Source organism: Plutella xylostella, chromosome 29, assembly GCF_932276165.1.
Source record: "Plutella xylostella chromosome 29, ilPluXylo3.1, whole genome shotgun sequence".
In the NCBI taxonomy this organism is placed as follows: domain Eukaryota; kingdom Metazoa; phylum Arthropoda; class Insecta; order Lepidoptera; family Plutellidae; genus Plutella; species Plutella xylostella.
In genome coordinates, this window is record NC_064009.1 from 5776562 (window position 1) to 5790106 (window position 13545).

Below are 13545 nucleotides of genomic sequence, written 5' to 3' on the forward strand. Positions count from 1 at the left end.
CAGATGTTTGCCGTAGTAACCCTAAGAATCCTGAAAATATTGCCCGTGGCCAAGTCGGCAGCAATAGTGGTCACACCGATGCTGTCAAAAAGACAATGGGTATTGACTCGGTTGAGGCTCAGTAACGTAAACCCAAATTCTAAGTTTACGAAGGAAGTTACTGTCAATGGTGTTACGATGCTTGCTTTCGTGGATTTTGGTAGCGAGGTAACTCTCATAAGAGAATCAGTTAACATGGGGATGGGATTGCAGCACAATTCTGTTCCTATACATCAATGAAGGGCTTTGGAAACAACATACGTAGTATGTACAGTCGCTAGGACAGTTGTTCTTAGAGATCCCTATCGTATCTCGAAAGTTTTAGGGAGGGACAGATATACAGTCGCGCCTGTCGCTGGTCTAGATAGCACTCAAAGTCGACGTCCAACTACCATCGCGGCGGATCGCATGATTCCATGGATCCATATCGCCGCTTTAGATATTAAAAAACGGGAACGATTCAGATAGCAGTGAATTTGATTATTGATTATGAATCACTCAATTAAACATAAATAATATATTATTATGATTCTTGTTTGTTGCTTTATATAAATATTATATAGGTATTAATAAGTATGTGGTATTTATTTTAAAACTATGTTTAAGAGAGAAGAAGCTACAGACTATTTCATTGATTGTTTCAGATCAAATCGATCGAGCTGGGTTTTGATCAACCAACTGTAAGAGTGTCGAAGTAGAGTGTGGCAAGCATTAATCGATCGGCTTGTCCACGCCTACTCTATCGAACCGGTGCCTTGATTAATCGATCGTTCAAGGCATCGGTCTGGCTGGTGACCTGATTAATCGATCGTTCGGGTTACCAGCTAGTATTCGTGACCATCCCGATTAATCGATCGTTCGGGTATGGTCAAGTCGTTACTATACCTAGGTCCGATTAATCGATCGTTCGGACCAGGTATTATAGTTTTATGAAACCCGATTAATCGTTCGTTCGGGATATATTTTTGTATTCACTATATTGATCATGTATTTATTAAAAATGTATTTTATATTAGCTTGAACGTTATTCAGTTGTATAAGTACTTTATTTAATAATTACTATAATTATACTAGTATTTTGAAAGAGAATCATCTGTTAATAAGTCAGTATAAAACTTATTATAATTGTTATTTTTGTTTTTGTTAAAAATTTCAAAATTGTATAGTATCTAAATTTAATGAAATATTGTAAAATCTGAACAACTAGTCACTCGCCGATTGTTAGGGTTCCACCTGGTGCCGTGCGCAGGGACGCGCACGATGTCAGGATGGTCGATTGTTAGGGTCGATAAGAAAATGTGTTATTTTTACTTGATATTGTCGAATGAATACCGATTTAAGTAGGATTCATTCGACAATGCCATAGTTCGAAGCTAAAAAAAAAAAAAGAAATAGTAATGGCGGTTGGGTTGACTGGTTGAGCAGATTCAGTCGGTTGCTAGCTGTGGTCCAAGACGGACGTGTATCTGGGAGAATAAATTCATATCCAAGAATAAAGAGTTTTATCTTGTGCCACATTGATTTGTTTTGTCTCCACTCCACCTCCGAGGATTGTGTCTTCTACAATAGTTAGGTACGTTTGATATGAGGGTTGATTACTTTCTATAAATAATGTAAAGAAAAGGAACTGCAGTGAACTACCTATGCGTTTTTAACCCAGCATGCAGTGATGCAAGCAATGCAGACATTTATTATCATTTAGGTAGGCAGAGGCCTTATAAGACGTTTCTTATAAGTTATTCTCTTTATCGCCTTATTTACCGCTTTAAATTAGGCACAATAATCTAACACTGGCACTTAATAATTCAGTCCATATCTGTGCTGAACGATTTTAGGCTTTACAGGCCTCGGTCTAGTCTCAGCAGGTACCTGTCTACAGAGTGCTCGCCCCAGGCAGTGTTCAGGAATTCTAAATTGCTCTTGTTTGTTACGAGTTTGAATTTTTAATTGGCTTTATTCGTCTTATTGTTTGCTAAACTGCGTGGGTAGACTGCTATACATAAGAAAATGTTTACGCTTTTTTGCAGTTTCATATTGTTAATGTTAGGATTTCATGGTTAGTTATATTTCCTTCATAAATAAACGGTGTGTATTGGGAGAAAGAAAACCGAAAATTTTAAAATGAAAATCTTGTAGGAATGAATAGGTACTAGATTTTCATAGCTAAGCAAACGGAAATAAGGTTAAATTTTCTATTGAAATGTATGTGAGTAAAATAGCTTCACCCTACTGCTCATGAGGGTAGTGTTGCCATAGTAGTAGTTATTTGATCAATATTCGGACCTGACAACTCGAAGGCAGTAGCTGAAGAATCCTAATAAGTATTATATTCGACGTGTATTTTCGCTCTGTCTACGCAAAATGGAAAACCAGAACCAGCCATCACGTCCAGTGGGTCGTCAGGAGTCATCCACAGATCCAGTTAAAGAACAAGGGATATTGTAAGTTTTCTATTACTCCGGCCTACCGATGCCGCGCTGTGTTAGCATAATGTTAACTATGTTATTTTGATAGTTGTAATTAGTGAGAGCTTCATTTATAAACTGAAATTGTATAAATAGGGATTGTGATGCGTATGTGTATATGTATGTGTCACTAGTCGTGTGCTGCGACACCGACATAAGGTACTTAATAAACCAGTGTGAACTGAGCCGCCTTGCGTATTACTCATATCCAACAGTGGCGACGAGCGCGAATTTAAAATTACCCGCGTGTGAAAATTGTTCATCGGCAATAATGTCTGCAAGCGTTACACCGTTTTTCGGTGCAATCTCCACCTTTGATCACCACAACCAAGATTGGGTGACATTCCGGAGCAGGCTGCAGCAATGGTTCATTGCAAATGAACTGGATAAAGAGTCGGACAAGGCGGGCGTGAAGCGTCGCGCCATCTTGCTCAGCGCACTCAGCGACGAATCTTACCAACTGGCGAGTAACCTCGTGCTACCAAAGACCTTGGACGTCGTGGACTACGACGACATCGTGAAGGCGTTGGACCAGCACTTCACACAGAAGCGCTGTGGCTTCGCCGAGAGACGTCACTTCTACGTGGCAGTGCAGCAGCCGGGCGAGTCGCACGCGCAGTGGGCCGCGCGGCTCCGGGGCCTCGCTGCGCACTGCAAGTTCAAGAACCTGGAGGAGGCCCTCCTGGACAAGTTCGTGATGGGGATGGCGCCGGGAGCCGAGCGGGAGAAGCTATTCTCGATGGACATCGAGGAGCTGACGCTGGCGAAGGCGGTGGAGCTGGCGAGCAGCGTGCGCACGGCGCGCGCCGCCGCCGCCGCCGCCGCCGCGCCGCCAGCCGCCGCAGCTTCCGATGCAGTGTTTAAAATCGACAAGGGTCGAGACCCTGATAGGTCCAGTGTTCCTTCGGAGGAAAAGTGTAGTGTGTGTGGTCGAAAGAGCCATAAAGCCAATGTGTGTCGATTCGCAAAATTTAAATGTACCAAGTGCAACCAGAGAGGACATCTGAGAAGGATGTGTAAGACGGTCAAATATTTGGAGGCTGAAGCTAACAGCGAGGGTGACGATGGTGAGTTATTTGTAATTCGTTGCACGGGCGGGGCGCCGATGATCGAAACAGTGTTAATTAACAATATTCAATTAAAATTTGAGGTAGATAGCGGTTCTACAGTTACAGCTATATCTGACAAGACCTATTATTCACATTTTTCACAAGTATCATTAGGTCAGAGTAGGAAAAATCTAATAAGTTATACCGGTGGAAAAATAAAGTGTCTAGGTACCGCACAATGGACAACATTTCAAAAAACTAAAGCTGCTATAAATCGAAAACCATTTCGAGATTTAGCTCTAAAGGCCACAAAAAAAATGTTTTTGTATTTTTTGGATGTATCATTTTTGAGAAAATCATAAAATAGTAAAAAGTGCTGATGACGTCATGCATCAGGTGCGATGCATTTTGATGATCAAAGCCTATAGATTTAAAAACAAAGTAACTGTCACTTTCATTTTTGATTGACGTTGACGTTTTATCGTAACGTTGTTGCTTATTTGGGTCATTTTCATTAATTCTGTTCTGACACTTTCTGACTTTTTTTTTATTTATTATTAAGAGATGACCTCTATATAATATGTCCTAGAGCATGCCACCGCCTACACAGCTGAAAAAATGCTTCTGATTATTTTTTTACATGATAAGTACCTACTTTCCATCATTAGAAATATCAAGGTCATTTGAAAATGACCCATTTGTTGGTTGGCATGTAAACAAAGTTTAAATGTCACTTGTCAGTGTCATTTATGTTTTTTTTCGAGACTCAGGCAATAGACAAAAATAAAAATTGAGCCTAATATGTGACGTCACTTCCGGTTTCAAAATAATTAACTTTAAAATTAAAAATAACATGCATAAATTTATGTATATACAAAATAAGAAAATACGGGTCCACTAATTTTCTATAAACTTTCCGAATAACTAATAAAAATATAGGGTAAAGAAAATGAAATGTTGTCCATTACCAGTAACATACTCGGGTAAAACCTTCGTACTCGACGTGTATGTTATCGTAGGGGGTGGTCCGCCAATTCTAGGTCGTGACTTTATATCAAAATTTGGATTAGAGTTATCACCTATTAAGTATTGTGATCAACCTACCAGTGCAGAGGATAATTCATTATCCGCAATATTAGCAAAATACTCAGACGTTTTCGAAAACCGGTTAGGATGCTTTAATAAATTTAAAATTAAATTAAAGTTAAAGGATAACGCTACCCCAATATTCTTTAAAGCGAGGCCAGTAGCTTTTGCGCTTAGAGAAAAAATTGAAACAGAAATAAATAGGCTGTTAGATGCCGACGTGATCGAGCGCGTGGACCACGCGGAGTACGCGTCGCCGGTGGTGCCGGTGCTGAAGGCGGACGGAACGGTGCGGCTGTGCGCCGACTACTCGCAGACCATCAACAAGCAGCTGCATGTGGAGCGCTACCCGCTGCCCACCGCGCACGAGCTGTTCGCCAGGCTGCACGGCGGCCAGCAGTTCACCAAGCTCGACATGTCCTCCGCGTACGCACAGTTCCCCATCGTAGACGACGATAGCATTACCTGCATTAATACGCACAAGGGTCTGTATAGGTACAAACGACTAATCTTTGGACTGTCCTCGGCTCCTGCAATATTTCAGCGAGCTATGGAAAGCATATTAGGTATAGACGGCGTACTAGTATTCTTAGATGATGTGTGTATAACAGGAAAAGACAAAGAAGAGCACCTAGGTAGGTTAAAATTAGTCCTAGAACGATTTAAGGAGGCCGGTTTAACTTTGAGAAAAGATAAGTGTGATTTTTTTCAGGACGAGATCACTTACCTCGGTTATGTAATTAATAAAAACGGCATAAAAAAATCACAAGATAAAGTTAAAGCCATTTTAGAAGCACCTGCACCAACGAACCTCAGCGAGCTTCAGTCCTTCTTAGGATTAGTGAATTATTATAGAAGTTTCGTTCCAAATGCATCATCGGTATTGGCCCCTTTGTACGATCTTTTAAAGAAAGGAGTAAGTTGGTTATGGTCGAACGAACAAAACGACGCGTTTAATAGTATTAAAAAGTTACTAGGCTCTGATAAGGTACTCGCGCACTTTAATCCAGATGCAAAATTGATATTGACCGTGGACGCAGGGCCGAGAGGCCTCGGGGCTATTCTGTCGCAGGTAGGGGGCGATGGGGTCGAACGCCCGATATCATACGCGTCTCGCACTTTAAATGCCGCGGAACGCAAATATTCGCAGATCCAAAAAGAAGCGACGGCCATAATATTCGGCGTCCGCCGGTATCATCAATACCTATATGCAAGGTCCGAGCCGTTCGTTCTACGCACAGACCACAAACCGCTCCTGGCTATATTCGGTAGTCAGCGTGGAGTGCCAGAAGTTTCGGCAAACAGACTCCAAAGATATGCACTGTTTTTATCTTCGTATAACTACATTATAGAATACGTAAAAAGTGCTGAAAACAGTGCAGACTATTTATCTCGCGCCAGTCTTCCGGAACCGGTTGCTCAGGAGTCGGAGGGGCCGGGCGCGGGGCGCGCGGGCGACGTCAGCTCGAGCGCCTACGTGAACTTCGTAGTGGAGGGGGCGCTTCCCGTTACGAGCGAACAGCTGAGCCGAGAGACCCACGATGACGTCATCCTTCAGCAGGTGATTAGATACGTATGCGACGGGTGGCCACGAAAAATTCAGGATCCGCTCATTAAACCATACTTTTTATGCAAATTAGAGTTATCGTATGAAAGGGGATGTTTAATGAGAGGCCACAAGGTAGTAATACCAGAAAAATTACGGCAAAAAGTGTTGTCGGAATTACATAATTCTCATCTAGGAATTGTAAAAACTAAAGCGGTTGCACGTTCTAAGTTTTGGTTTCCAAAAATTGATACAACAATAGAGAATATGATAAATAACTGTAGTGTTTGTTTAAGTCTCCGCGCGACGCCACCGCGATCGCCTATTGTTTCATGGCCTTATCCGAGCGAACCTTTTGAACGAGTACACATAGATTTTTTAGGACCGATTAACAATGAAATGTTTTTAGCGATTGTTGACGCATATACTAAATGGGTAGAATGCGTAAATATGAAAAACAATATCACGTCGACCAATTTAATTAACAAATTATTTGAGTACATGTCGAGATTTGGTATTATGCGAACTTTGGTAAGTGATAACGGAACTTCGTTTACCTCCGAACAATTCAATCAGTTCTGCAAACTGAACGGAATCAGTCACGTGACCACACCGGCGTACCACCCGGCTAGCAACGGCCAGGCAGAAAGTTGCGTAAGAATTGTAAAAAAGGGTATAAAGAGCGCACTTTCAGCGGGCGGCTCGGTGAATGATGTGAATAATAGGTTACTCAAATATCTATTCGACTATCGTAGCTCCGTCCACTCAACGACAGGAGAAAGTCCTGCCAGTCTGGTGTTTGGCTGGCAGCCGCGCACCAGGCTGGACCTGCTGCTTCCCCCCCCGCCTCCCTCACCCTCGCCGTTAGCTAACAAAGTGCAACATAAACAGTCCTTACAGAATGATAATCATGGCGGAATCATACGGAAAGACTTTCTACCGGGAGATGTTGTGTTGTTCAAACAATATATTAATAAAAATAGATTCCATTGGACTAAGGGAATTATTTTAAAGAAAGAGGGATCGATTTTGTTTATGATAAAGGACATTAGTAATGGTATAGTGCACAAGAGACATAAAAACCAAATAATTTTGTTTAAAGGTCAGTTAGATGAACACTATAACTTCGATCTAGACACAAGTGTTACTAGTGGGGAGGGAAGTAGTCTGGAGAACGGAAGCCCTGTTGATGTCCGTCCTGACGGCTCGCCCGCGGGCGCCGCGCCGCCGCCGGCCGCCGGCCCGGCCAGCCACCGCGCTGATGATGATGACGATGATGACGCGCCGCCGCCAGACACGGAACCCGTCTCCACGCGTCTTACTTTAGGGTTAAGAAATATACCGAAGGTTGATTATAAGAGGTATTTCTAGGATATGTTAATTGTATTAGTTGTAAGCTATTGGTGGAGGGATGATGCGTATGTGTATATGTATGTGTCACTAGTCGTGTGCTGCGACACCGACATAAGGTACTTAATAAACCAGTGTGAACTGAGCCGCCTTGCGTATTACTCATATCCAACAGATTGTATAATAGATAGGATTAAGTAGGTTAGTAGGTACGTAGTTACTTAAATACCTATATTTTTTTTAAATATTTTATTTCGTAGTTATGTTTTTATATATCCCTAAGTATGCATTTTACCATCTAAACTAATTATCTCGTGATAACCTAAATAGTTTCTATAATTTAAAGGACTGCCTTGACTCGTAAAGAACGAAGTGCCGCTAAATTGTGGGACAAACGATGGGGCTTCTTCGGACAAGTTCAGCAGATCCAAGAGGAGGAAGCTCTCAAGTTAGGTAAGAGTAAGATACCATTTAGCTTTTTACTTCACTAGACTTCCTAGCGCATATTAACTTGTACTTTTTACTGTTTTGTTCTTTGTACTGTAAATTTTTAAGTTTTTATTTTGTAATTTTTGTTCTTGGTGGAAATAAAGTGTTAACTATAGCCCCTATACCGTGTACTCGTAAGCTTGTATAAATAAGAACTGAGACTGTGGGGTGGCCAAGATCATGAGTGGAGTATCATAATTTTGTAAGCTTATAGGGCCTATTATAATTATTAAGAGGTCTAGTCATGGTTGGAAAAAATATTTTATAAGTTACCGAACTTGTTTCAAACAAATCAACTCGTAATTAAAGTTACCTGCTTTGTGAGTGTACAAAGTGTAAAATAAAGTTAACTTTATTATTTATTAATGGCGATACGGTTCGTCAACCTGAGTTCAACATTTTTATAAAGCGAAATTCGTGTGGCTTGCTTGGGAGTCACCTCTGTCTAAACTAAATGAATACTACTTATATAAGAAGGTAGTGAACAATCGTGAATGTGTAATAAAACAGATAATTTTAAAGTTGGAATTAAGTTTTACCTAAAGTACCTATAGTATATAGTAGGTATATATAACAATAAGATTCCCGTTGCACGCACAGAAAATGTCACGCTCCTGCCTGTAAACCTGTAAACAAGTCTTAACGCGAATAACGGGAGGGAGGAAAAAGGAAATGTAGGTACCTGTTAGAGATGATTGTCCGGCTAGCGACTCCTTCGTGTCCAGTTTCACATCAGGGGCTGGTTTCCTTGTCGCGGCACCGAGCTAACTACGCCTACGTAAGTTGTAGTACGCGGCGGAATGAGAGTGACACTTTCGTACACATTGGGAGCGGCAGCGGCAGGATAAAGATATCGACTGGCTCGAACCAAGACGTTTGACGAAGTAGAGGGTGACCATTGAGATTTTCAGATGACACAAGCTGTCACCGACTAGTGTCCGTCTACCCGCAGATTCATCTACCCGCAGTTTTCTTAAGGATAAGGTTAGGTAGGAGAGAGTGCCATCCAACTATCTGTCATCAGCTGATTGTGCAAATTCCTACATACTAACTTTTGACCCCAACAACTTACCTACTTGTCTTGTCAAACCTTATCTTGTATTTCCAGGCATGTCACTAGAAGAGTATCGCAGAGGCGTGCAGTCGCTGAACTGCCAGCCCGCGCCGAGGCAGTACCCGGTGCAGGTGGACCCCTCGCCGCATCCCTTGCCGAGGGTCTCCAGCGGTAAGCATTCTCTAGTAGAGTGGGACGTAAGCTACATGGTTTATGTATGTATATTATATGCTAACTGGCTGTTAAAATCTGGATGCAAATAAGTTGTGGTTGCAATACAGAATCGTGCCTTGTCAAGCTGATGAATCATCATCATCATCATAATAATAATAATATAATAATATGTGGGGACATCTCACACACGGCCATCCGACCCCAAGCTAGGCAGAACCTGTGTTATGGGTGTCGGGCAACTGATATATCTACACAAATACATAGATAGATAGATACTAAATATAAATATCAACACCCAAGACCCGAGAACAAATATCTGTGTTTAAACAAATATCTGCCCCAGCCGGGAATCGAACCCGGGACCTTCGGCTCAGTAGTCAGGGTCACTAACCACTACGCCATCAGCCGTAAAAGTCCACTGCTGGACATACGCCTCTTCCAATCAGCGCTATAAAACTGTTTACCCGTGAGAATACCAGGATAAAAAGCCTGTGTTAATCCAGGGTGTCAGCTAACTCCATACAAAATTTCATTTAATTCTGTTCAGCCGTTTTGACGTAAAGACGTTACAAACATACACACATACATACTCACAAACTTTCGCCTTTATAATATTAGTATAAGTAAATTAAGGGTTAAACTCCACCGTCCGCAGGCATGGTGGGTCGTCGCGCGACATGTCCGCTGGAGCGCTACGGGCGGCTCGTGAAGACAGCGCGGGACTACCCCATGCGCCCGCTCCCCCCACCTGGCCAGGCTTATGATCCGTACAAGCAGACCATCATCTTCTTGGGGTAACTATGTACTTGCACTTTACTTAACGTTGCATTGTCTACACTGAAATAAACGTAGGTAGGTACATCCTCCGAGTTGTGAAAAATTACACGAAGTGTGGCGCCTGAGAGTCGCCATGTGCTAGTGATACACTCGCTAAACTATCTTGGCGCAAAGACTCACACTAGGGTCTCTGAAGCAGTTATGTAAGCTCCCCGCAGAGAGATTTATCATAATAGTTTATATTTATTACCGTCGCAACTGCTGCCGCTATAAAATGCTTAAAAGTACCTACTACAAATACTTAGGTGCTATTTAAAGGGTGAAAAATGTGAAAACCCTGAAAAATTACTAATTTTGTGATTTAATTCCTGTTCCGCAGTATAGCGATGATATAATTATAGTAGGCTTCAAGGGCGTACCCAGGATTTCAGCTAGGGGGGGGCAGCTCTTGAGATGATGGTCGGTCGGGTATATTGAAACAAAAATCATGAAAATTGTCTTTTATTAAGGTCAACTAGGCCAATTCTGCTCATATTATTATAATTATTATTATTAAGCTTATAAGTATTGTATACCTACTAACTAGTATTAAGTCTTTTTTTGAAAAGATGGCTCAGGAGTTTCTTGCCTCCGTTCTTCTCCTTAGACAGAAAGAGCCCCCCTTATCCGAACGGAGAGTAGTTTGTAAAAATTTACGTTCATCAGAAAATTTTATATTTTTACGATGAATAAAAAAATTTGAGTTTGAGTTTCAATTGCGTCTACGGGCCAAATTAATCTTTTCGATCCTATTCGAAAACGGCTTTATCAATATTGAAAAATGCCATCTAGTTACGGTGGCCTAAACTAAATACTTTACATGAACTGCAGACAGATGGTGTTGTCAACATAATATTATCCAAGTATTCAGTCATTTTGTGATTTGCACATTTTTTTGAAAGTTTGGTACTGTGACAAGTGATTGAAAATGTGAATCTAAAGTTTTCTTTATCAATTGATTTTATTCAGTAGGTATTCTAAACAATAGTCATTGGGCTACTTATATAGACACAAATTTTCAATGAAATAGCTTTATTTGATGAATTAATGATGTTAATTTTATGTTTAATAAAAGTCTTGGGGTAAATGCGATTGTTGCAACGCATTGCCTCAAAACAGAAATCGTCAACCTTTTAATACATACATAATTATGCTCACGACTGTAGTCTCCCGCTTTTCGCTGTAAATTTATATCGCCGTTTTTTATTGAGTACAATGCACTAAAGTTGTCGGGTAAGTGTAAGTGTACAACCCGACTGTCAGATTTTTTCAAACTGCCCGAAGGCCTCTGACTAGGCTTAACAACTGCTGCCGAAGCAGCAACCGGGACCCACGGCTTAACGTGCCATCCAAAGCACGGAAGTGTCCAGAAAAGAACCATTTGAAATCGGTCATCCATCCAAGGCTGACCGTGCCATGTGTTAACCTCAGTGATCAGTTACGATCACTGAAACCAGCTCGATAAGGATTTTTACTATTTATGAACACTAAACTTATTGAAGAGTATGGGTTTTGCCATGCACATATTTTAATTGATATCTAAGTTTAATACCCGTATTTGATCCAATCTTAATAATAAATCTAAAGAATATAAATGAGAGGATGTATGGATGTTACTTTATTTTATTCACAACTGTTACTCACCACTATTAAATCTACATTCTTACTCACTTTACAGGATTACTTAGGTAGTTCTTTTTTCATAAAAATGTTATTAGGATTTATCATGGAGTAAATGCGTCCATGAAAATTAGACGCCTTTTCCTGATTTCTACTAAATCATCTGTGAATTCGTCAATAGTTTCTTTTGGCTAAATTAACTGCCATACTATTGCACAAAACAATTAACTGGATAAGGTCTCTTATTTTTTACCCGACTGCCGAAGGAGGAGGGTAATGTTTTTCGATTGTATGTTCGTATGTATGTATGTATGTATGTCTGTTTCTTTGTTCCCTCCTGTAGCCTAAACGGCTTGATAGATTTTGATGTATGATTCCGCGATGGTTATAGGCTATGTGACGTTTTATTAAAATGTATAAAGCGCCCTCTAGAGGACATAAAGTGATGATCGAAAAAATAATATTTTTCCAACTATGCCGTATGGGGTATCAAATGAAAGGACTTGATTAGCACATTACAAAAATATGCATATTGTAGGTATTTAAATCACAAAATCAAAATTATTGAAATAAAAAATGTTAATAAACTAAAACGTGACTACTAACATACAATTTCATAAAATAAAAACAACTAAAGAGTTACAAATAAAAAAAATATAATTATAAACAAACAAAAAACCCGACTGCACGCTAAAAAGATGAAAACAAGCCCCAATGTTAATGGAAAGTATCGCAGGCGGGGACCAACTTGACCGCCACACAAGGTACACCTATCTAAGTCACATTCAGCTAAATGGTGAACCCTCTGCTGGTCCCCGCCTGCGATACTTTCCATTAACATTGGGGCTTGTTTTCATCTTTTTAGCGTGCAGTCGGGTTTTTTGTTTGTTTATAATTATTTCACGGAAAGCTTACCTATTGAATAGTTACATATACTAAAAACACATTTGCCTCAAACCTGGAAAATGCGTTTAAAATCACGATTTTTTTAAGACACTAAATAAGAAACTTTTATAAGATTCCAGCAAAGAAATCAATGCTTTAAATTTGTTAATAAATAGTTGTTCAATAGTCATTAGTTTCTTAAAGTCACTTTTACATTAAATTTTTCATACCTTTGCTCCCATTATTCCGAAAAGTTTTAGTGATCTAAAAATACAACGTAACCCCAGTTGACCTTAATTAGTTTGATTAAGATACAAAACAAAATAGGTAGGTAGGTAAGAGTAGATAACACGTTTTTAATTCCGACTTGGCAGGAAAATTTACGTTTATTTTACCTTCTAGGGGGGGCAGCTGCCCCCCCCTGCCCCTACCTGGGTACGCCCTTAGGCTTCGTCTAATCACCTTATATCTTGGGCCTACCTCATTCAACCTGTCTTGAGAACTGAGCTACGCCAACGCTCATAAGCTCTTACCTCTATCATAAACCACTACCATAGACTAAATGTATTGTAGTCTATGCCACTACACTACCACTTCAGCAGAAAACAATTAAAATCTATATTATTTCCTCAGGATCGACGTGGGAAACCCCATATCATACAAGCTGCCGCCGGCCAGCAGTGACGTCACGGATGAGATGTGGGCCCGTCCGCAACACGTGGCGGTCACACCGTTCAGTGAACAAGTCTTCAGTGCAGTTAGTAATGCTAGGGGATATTAGTGATGTGATGATAGAGTGTAAATAATAATATGAAATAAGAATAATAAATATGTTTTGAAATGATTGTATGTGGATGATTCCGTGGCGTTTACGTCTGGAACTAAAATATGATAAGTAATGCAATAAAAAAATAGTATTAACACTCTTTTTATAAGAAACGAACTTTAGATTATTTTTTGTAATACGGCTAC

At 40.4% G+C, this 13545-nt stretch overlaps 1 protein-coding gene across 1 annotated transcript; it reads left to right on the top strand.

The window, feature by feature from the left end:
* The first annotated feature begins 1741 nt into the window (after window positions 1–1741).
* Window positions 1742–13373, top strand: LOC105384763. Its single transcript, XM_048631784.1, has 5 exons — window positions 1742–2480; window positions 7882–7988; window positions 9133–9249; window positions 9908–10046; window positions 13207–13373. The coding sequence occupies exons 1-5, from the start codon at window positions 2401–2403 to the stop codon at window positions 13352–13354; spliced, it is 591 nt and encodes a 196-aa protein (XP_048487741.1). The 5' UTR covers window positions 1742–2400; the 3' UTR covers window positions 13355–13373.
* The last annotated feature ends 172 nt before the right edge of the window (window positions 13374–13545 follow it).